This window comes from Otolemur garnettii, unplaced genomic scaffold, assembly GCF_000181295.1.
Source record: "Otolemur garnettii isolate 467f Iridium unplaced genomic scaffold, OtoGar3 scaffold00139, whole genome shotgun sequence".
NCBI lineage: Eukaryota > Metazoa > Chordata > Mammalia > Primates > Galagidae > Otolemur > Otolemur garnettii.
Genome location: NW_003852534.1, coordinates 47,066 through 55,706, shown reverse-complemented (window position 1 = coordinate 55,706; position 8,641 = coordinate 47,066). Strand labels below are relative to the sequence as shown.

At 45.7% G+C, this 8,641-nt stretch overlaps 1 protein-coding gene across 1 annotated transcript; it reads left to right on the top strand.

Annotated features, from left to right (window-relative positions):
• The first annotated feature begins 5,145 nt into the window (after window positions 1–5,145).
• FAM110C (family with sequence similarity 110 member C) lies at window positions 5,146–7,624 on the top strand. The gene has a single exon (XM_023518424.1). The coding sequence runs from the start codon at window positions 5,253–5,255 to the stop codon at window positions 6,312–6,314; it is 1,062 nt and encodes a 353-aa protein (XP_023374192.1). The 5' UTR covers window positions 5,146–5,252; the 3' UTR covers window positions 6,315–7,624.
• The last annotated feature ends 1,017 nt before the right edge of the window (window positions 7,625–8,641 follow it).

Here is an 8,641-nt window from a genome sequence, read left to right as displayed (position 1 = left end):
CACTTGGAAAATGACCCTACCCTTCTATCTTTGCGTTGTTCATCTGTTCTCTAATGAGCTCAGCATAAGCCAGCTTCTGCTCTCAATCAGACTATACCATGAGTGTCCACAGCAGAGCCTCCAGAGGCAGCCACTCATCTTCACTGCTCCACAAGGCTGCCATGGCTTGTCACCTTTTCTCTCATCTGATTCCCTCCTTGGCACAGGCCTGATCTTCTGCCCCCGCGCACATGGTGGGCCACACTGGTGTTAGTTTCGAAGTCTCTATGTGTCTCTCTGCTTCTATTATTTAAAGTCTCTTTTTTCTACTTGACATATCTTTCATTGCCATGATTTCAGATGTTATTTTTATTCCATTGTATTGCTTGCCCAGGCATCTTTACTAAATTTTGTGGTCACAATTAAAACTGGTTATTGTCTCTTTCCATTTGAATTGATTACTAAAACCTAAACCAAAGATGTTTCAAACTGAGTTAATTCTCTTCTCTCTATATATTCACCCCTTCCAACTGGGTTTTCAACTTGTACAAATAGTTCTAGTCCACAAGTCACATAGACTAAAACCCATCAAGTTCTATTCTTCCTCTCTCCCTCCATACTCAACCAGTTGCCTGCTTTTGCAGGTTTAGACATCCTAAAATCTTCACTATTTAATCTTCCATCTCTATCACACTGTATTTATTAGGGTTCTCCAGAGAAAAATAACTAATAGGATTTATGTATGGATATACAGACAAATAGACGTATGCTAAGGAATTGGCTTACATGATTATGGAAGTTGGCAAGTCCAAAGGCTGTCTGCTGGTAGAATTTCTCCTTGCTCAGGGAGAGGTCAGTCTTTGTTCTATTCAGTCCTCCAAGCAATTGGAAAAAGCCCACTCATAGTGTAGAGGAAAATCTGTTCTACTCAAAGTCCTTGGATTAGAATGTCAATCATCTGAAAACACCCTCCCAGAAATATCCAGAGTCACGTTTGACCACATATCTGGGCATCACTGTCCAGCCAAGTTGAGACATATAATTAGCCATCACACCCATTGTCACTGCCATTATTTTACAACACACATAAACACTGATACTCTCCAGTCCACTTGCTGTCTTTCAATCCCTCCCTACTCCAACTATCCTAGATAACATTGACAATGAAATGTTCTATTGGTACAATATCCCTCAGTTGTTCATATTTTTGCTTATCAAATCAGAAGTAGATTTCTATTCATGATCTTTAAAGCCATCCCTGATATGTGGTTGACTAGTTTTTTTAAGTCTTAATTACAATAATGTTTCATTTTACCTGTTACTATAGCCAATTTGTCATTTCCCTAACCCTCCAATTGTTTTCATTTGAAGCCTTTGTCCCTGAAGTTCTGTATAGCAGGAAACTTCCATCTTCCAATGTGTTCATGCTAAAATGTTAACTATCATATCCACCCCAGATTTACAATAATATTTACATTCTCACATATTTCTTTAGACATTTGACCTGCCCATATCACCAATTTCAACTTTAAGTGAACAGAGAAAAAGAAAATTAACAAATGATGCATGAACTTTTATACTAAAGGCTTATTCTGGGAGAGAGAGAACTTGTGAGAAAGACATGTACATTTTTACATATTTGTTTTTAAATCTATTTTTCCTGAAAGTAAATATTGGAACTAATATGGGACTTTCTGTTCCAATCACTTCCCCAAAGGAAATTGCATAATGATTTGGTATATATTCATACCATAATTCTATACAATTCCTCATAGTTGAGTATGCAAAACAACATAGTTGCCTATTCTTTTTATTTGGATATGAAAATTTGCATTATATTCTGTGGCTTATGTTTTTGCAGTTTTAGGCTGGTGCTGGATTTGAACCCACCACCTCTGGTGTATGGGGCCGGTGCCCTACTCCTTTGAGCCACAGGCACTGGCCAGTGGCTTATGTTTTTATTCAACATTGTTTTTCAGAATTATCAAAGTCCACATATATGAATCTAGGTCATTCATGTTAGCTGTTTTAGTGTATTAGTTGCATAAACATTCAGAATTTATTGTTACATTTACTTACCAACAGTTGAGTTGCTGAAATGCATGATTCAGTGAACATACATATGTCATACTTTCCTTGTGTACATGTATGTAATTAGGGGAATATACTTAAAACTAGAATTGCTAAGTGGCAGAGTACTTTCATCTTCAAAGTTATTAGATAGTGCACAATGATTCTCAAAAGTGACTTAGCAATTCACACTCATCCAAAAGTGTATGTTTCCATTTCTCTGTTTTTAAGTCAATAGTATTGTCAGATTTCTCTGAATTACTTTTATATTTGTTGTAAGATAAAGATAACCATACTTTTCTGTTCAGAAAGACAATTGTCCCTAAACCATTTTTATGATAGTTTACCTTTCTGCTGCTGACTTTAAATGATCCCTATATTATAAATAATTTGAGGCTACTTTTTTGCTCATCTATTTCTCTATCTCTGCAACACTACCATACTCAATTTGTTATTATAATTTTATAGTAAGTCTTTGATATCTCTTGGCAAACAAAAATCTTTCTACTTGTTTCAATATTTTCAAAATTTTCCTATTTCTATACCTTTACTATTTTTAAATTTTTAATAACCTGTAATATTGTATTCAATTAAAAATATACAAAATACTATTCCTTCAATATAAAATGGAACATATTGCATCTAAATTTAGATTCACCACATTTTAAGGGGTGGCTAATATCTATCATATTTTTAGATAATGCATTGAACCTTTATGTTTGCAAATAATTTTTTGAATTGTTTGTCAAGTTCCATTAAGCAAACGTTAAAATTTTGTTTCTAATTACATGAAATATCTCTTGATTATTGCTAGTGCCTATGGACACTGTTGATTTTTATATGCTGTTCTTATGTCTAACAATCTTGCTTAAGCATCTCTCTCATTCTCACCTGCTCCTCTTTTCTCTCTTTCTCTCCCTCTCTCCCTCCCTCTCTCCTAGTTCTACTTGGCCTACGGGAACAGTGTCCGTTTCCTCTGGTTCTAACAGTTTCCAAGGAGGCTATCTAGGTTCTCAGAAGACTTGCTTCCTTGTGCTTCCACCCTTAACTATGGGATTAGCCTCGCCACAGCTCAAAGGAACCAAACATAATCCCCCAGGTCTGTGGCCCTATTCACTCCAGTAGGCCACTGCTCCCAGGGTTTACCTGGCAAAATCAGCCAGAAATCTGAGTTTGGCAAGGGAGCCTTGCGTGTTTAAATTAGGCTTCTGTCCAGCTAGATTTCTGCGTAAATCAGAGCTTGCATTCAGCTTTACACTCAGGTGTCAATTCTAGCCTCTGCCTGCCCACTGCCTTTGTCTCAGCCTCAGCGGCATTAGCCCCCTGAGGGCTGGTGCTCCACCCAAGAAAGTTATGTGCGCCCTGCCTGTGGCTGCTGTCCAGAAGCCCAAGTGCCCATCAATCCATGAATGGATCAACAAACTGTGGTATATGTACACCATGGAATACTATGCAGCCATTAAGAAGGATGGAGACTTTATGTCCTTCATGTTCACATGGATGGAGCTGGAGAATGTTCTTCTGAGTAAAGTATCACAAGAATGGAGGAAAAAGTATCCAATGTATACACCCCTATTATGAAACTAATTTATACCTTTTATATGAAAGCTATAACCAAATAGCCTAAGAATATGGGGAGGGGGGAGGGATGAGGGGAGGGGGGAGGGAGAAGGGGAGGAGGGAGAGAGAAGGGAGGGGGGAATGGGTGGAGGGAGGGGGATTGGAGAGATCACTTCTGAGGTTTATCTTACAGGGGTACAAGTGAATCTTTCTAAGAGTAGAATGTGAACGTTTTAAAACAATAACTGAGAAAATGACATGAAGGCTGTGTTGACCAGTTTGAAGAAAGTATTTCAGATTGCATGTGAGAACCCCACACTGTACCCCAGAAGTGCATTAATGTACATAGTTACCATTCAATCAAAAAAAATAAAAAATAAAAATAAAAAAGTAACCAAACATCTCCAAGGCCCGCTTGGCACAGCCTTACCTTGATCTACTTTAGACTTGTTTCTGGAAACCAAGCAGACCCGGCCCGCTGCACCTTCCCTCCGCCCCCAGATGGCTGTGCTGCACTGGGCTTTTGACCAGAGCCTTTCAAGGGCCGCGTGTTCGGGAGTTAGCCTTCTCGGAAGAGAGACGTGGGCATTTCACTTGCCTGGCAGATATGTTTAGTGTTTTGTCCAAACTGTGTCAAGAACGGAATTTGGGAAATTTTTCTTACACTTTTAGCATTCCGATGCTGATTCGCTGCCTAATGAAACCTGTTTCCCAGATGCTTTGGTTACAGTGAACATAGTAATGATTCTGGGCTTTTTCCAAACCCACTGAGCTGCGTCCTCTCACCAGCCGGTTGACCCGCGCAAGCCGCTGGCCTGGCCACGCCTGCTGCCGCAGGCGACGAGACTGTACACACCGGGTCCCTGACGACTTCCGGGGTTCCTTCTGCCCCACAGATGAAGAGATGAGGGCTGCGTTTTTTTTCCTTTCATATCCTAACTCCTCTCTGATAATAAGAATATGACCTCGGGTAGAGACTTAGGCAATTGATTTTCAAGCACGCGGAGGTCACTTTAAGAATTCAAAGGATGTGAGGCACCTGCCTGGGGGCAGCCCATTCATTCTGCCTCCTCCCCTCGGAAAATGCAGCTTCTAGCAGTGACTTTCTGGGACCCTTGAGTAGGGGAGGAAGCGGCTGGTACCTGGAGCTTGTAGAGCGCCGCCTCCCTCGGCTCCACTACCCCAAGAGCCCCCGGACAGGCGCGCCGCCCTTTCAGAGCGGGTTCGTCCCCGCCCAGTTGCTTGGCTGCGCAGCCAGGACTTGAGGGAAGGTGGAGGCCTGGGGCTGGAGGTGAGGAGGCGGCGAGACCCGGAGGCGAGAGGGAGGGAGGAGGTGAGGAAGAGGGAGGAGCTGAGGTGCTGGGCGGGGACGCCTGTAGCTCGCAGAAGGTGAGGGCGGGCGGAGGCTTGGGGCGGGGAGGTGGGGCCGGGGCTAGGGGTGAGGCCTGGCGGAGAGGAGCGGCCCGGGCGGCCACTGGGGCGGCCAATCCTTGCAGACTGAGGTTTACCCCAACTCCGAACTTGGGTCACAGGGCACTCGGGCGCTGTTTCCAGCCCAACACGGACTTCGGAACTGACAGACGCTGCAACCCGAGCGCGTCTCCGCGGGACCTGGAGTTCGGGCAAGTTTATCCCCCGCAGGAATGCGCGCCCAGGCGGCCCTGGACCCGCCACCAAGCGAGCGGCTCTTTCTCCAGAATCCTGACGCTTCCAAGGAACTGGATACAGCGCGGCCAGCACGCAGGAGCGCGGTGGAAAGGCTTGCGGCAGATCGTGCCAAGTACGTGCGGGGTCGACCAGGGGCTGGCCGGAGCTCTGCTTCCGAGACCAGCAGCCCGGTGGCGATCACCGGGCGGGGAGACGACCCCGGGTCTCCGGCTCGCGCCTCGGGTCCAGTGGTGCGCAGGACTATTGCGCGGAAGCCTCTGAGACCGGACTCACTCGTCATCTACCGGCAGAAATGCGAGTTCGTGCGAGGACCCGGCGCCGACGGCTCCAGAGCAAGCCTGGTGAAGAAGCTCTTCCAGGGGCCAGGCAAGGACAAGGCGCCGGTGTCCCCCGAGACGCCCGTAGTGGGAGAGGAGGGCAAGGCCAGGGGCGGGGAGGCCGCCCGGACCAAGCTTGGCCCCTCAAGGGTTCCCGAATCCCTAGCTGCTCTCGAGCCTTCTGAGACTCTGGGCCTGGCTCCACCGAGTGCGGCGACCGCCGGGGTTCCAGCTGCGCCCCCTTGTCCCAGGCCGCCGGTGACCAGGCGTGGGGGGCTGCGGCGTTCGCAGTCAGACCTCAGCTCCCGCTACTCCATGGCTTTGGCCGAGTTTGACACCTTCTTCCAGTACTGCGGTCTGGACCCTGAGGTGGTGGAGACTCTTGGGAGGGAGAACTTCTCCGTGGGGTCGGACCCTGCAGGCTTCAAGGTACGCAGCGTGAGCGTCGCCACCTCCGACAGCGGCTTCTCCCGGCACAGCAGCGGAGGTGAAAATGGGCTGCAGGAAGAGGAGCTGATGGAGCAGGTGCCCAGCACCACCTCCGTCATCGAGAGGAACGCCCGCATCATCAAGTGGCTGTACACGTGTAAGAAGGCCAAGGAGAGTCCCAGCCAGGGGCTACAGGGGCCGGCGGGACTCGCGGTGCGCGCCCAGAAAGCTAGGTTGGGAAGCCCATCCACGCGCACAGATGAGGGCTTGGTGACTAGTGGATGTGGCTAGTTACTTAGAATTCAGTGCGCTAAGTTGGAAGGGACCCACGAGTTTTGGCACACAGAGGCTTAGGAGTTGAGCCATCATAGCTGAAGAAGAGGAGGCAGCAGTCGTGGCACCTGCAGGCCGAGTGCCCTCTCCAGTTGCGTCCAACCACCAGGAAGGGTAGTCTGTAAGTTAACACTGTCCCAGCTGGCTTATCACTGTGGAAATAGAAATCCGAATTGTAAAATCCTGTCAGCAAGCAGCTTTACACCCCTGTCTTTATTATTTCTTGTGCTGAAAATAGCCTGAGCCCTGACCTTGGAGTCAGCTGCCTGGTAGGCCTGGAGCCCTGTGCAGCTGCTGTCTCACCTCCCCATAGGGAGGCTCTGTGTACTTTGCTGGGGCTCTTACCAAAGAGACAGAACTTTTCTATAGCACCTTGTCAAAACTTTGGCATTCATATAGCAATAAAAAAAAAAAAAACTTTATTTAGCTAAATTTTGTTTAAATTGTTTTGAGAGCTTCAGTTGTTAAACTGGGGGAATTGGACTGGATTGTAACCAATGTTTCATAGTTCTGAACTGCTGTGATTCTACAATTTATTTGCCTCTGGTGATGCTTACAGGAACTAACTTCCCTTTGAATAGCCAGTAGCCCAGAGTTGACCTCAAGCTCTTTTTGTTGAGGAGTGATTATATGCACTGTCACCCCCTCTTCCCTGCAGTGAGGGCATTTTGCAGGGTTCTCTTTGAGAACCAAGAATTTAAACAATGCAACACCTTTTTTTCTCTTGCCCTTCAAAGACAACTTGCTAAATTATGAGATTAAATTATTTTGTCTGCCATTGAGATAAACTACTGACAGACACTGCATCAGCCTGTAGAACTGTGTAGAGCTGCCACAAGACATTTGAAGATTTTATTTCTAAAATTAAATTGAAAATTAACAAGAGGAGGGGAATTCTTTATTTTTCTTGAACTCAGAAAGCTCAGGACTTAAGTTCTTCCTTCTAAATTATAGAAGATTTGCTTTTTCTGCTAGCCTATGTCTCCAAAGAATGTATATAGGGAGTCAGTTTTTTAAAAAAAAAAACATTAATTTGTGTTTTTCACAAATTGTCTTTTGGACTTGGAGATGGGTGAAGGGCATTCTCACAATGCGATGCTGTTGTGAACATGTAGTGGAAGGTTTGGGGGAGTGGGCATGGTGGGTGAAGAGATACCTTCTGGCTATGGAGCACCAAAGCAGAGGGGGGCCTGTCTTCTGTTAGCAGGTGACTCTGGCACTGTACCCCAAGCTTCCTTGATCCATAGAATAAAGAGGATGGTGGATGATTTCTGACCTCTACATTTTATATTCTGTGTAGTGATAATCTGCTTATCTGTGTTCCATAACTGGAACCTGGAAAAGGGAAATAAAACACCCCCATCTATTGGATCATGTACACATACAAGGTAAGTTTATGAATACATTTCTTCCAGGCAGCCAGAGCATGTGCAACCAGTAAGTGGTATAAATAGTGGTGTGTCAAGAAGTTGACAAACAAACCAAATAAAACCTGACAACATAAAAATGAGAGTGGCCCCTCCAGACCCAGGCCCACCCCTGTCTCTAGCATGCCAGTGTCAGAACAGTGACCTGAAAGAGAACTTAGGATCTATGAAGTAGCCTTCCCAAAGTCCTCTTAGATTTGAACCTATGAAAAATATAAGATGTTTGGTTAGCCTGTGAAAACTTTCACTTTTATGACAAAAGTAGTTGAAGTGAGAGGAAAGGGAGGGCAGATTTGAGAAAGGATGGAGGGCAAAGTGACAAGAGAACAAGGACTCCCTGGCTTGTTTTTCACCTTCTCTCCCTCCATCTTAGCCCCATTTGTTCTAAGCAGGACACAGTGTCCCTGCCTTCCAAGAAGTTTCACATTGTTGCTCTTAGCAGAGGATAGTCACCCAGAACCTGTCTCAGTTTTCGTATGGTATTGTATGGTGGACACCAGCAATATAAAAATTTATATTACAAATTTACTCCTCAAGACTCAATCATAGTGTCCCATTAGGCAGAGACCTGATGCCTGGGTGCTGGGAAGGTTGTGAGAAGGAAATAAGTTCCCTGGCCCTTCTCCAGCTAGCTGGGACAATGTCTGCTCAAACCTCCTTCACACCTCACCACTTCTAAACACTGCTGTTCCCTCTGAAGATGTGCCGACCCCCAAAGCCCACATGGCACAGTGACACCAGCAGCATGGTGCACACTTGGTCAGTGAGGTGAGCCTCTGATACTCTGCACTGGAGTCACCTGTTCTGAGACTAGATCTGTAGCTTCTGGATGATATAAAAGCTAGAATTCAAGCTATC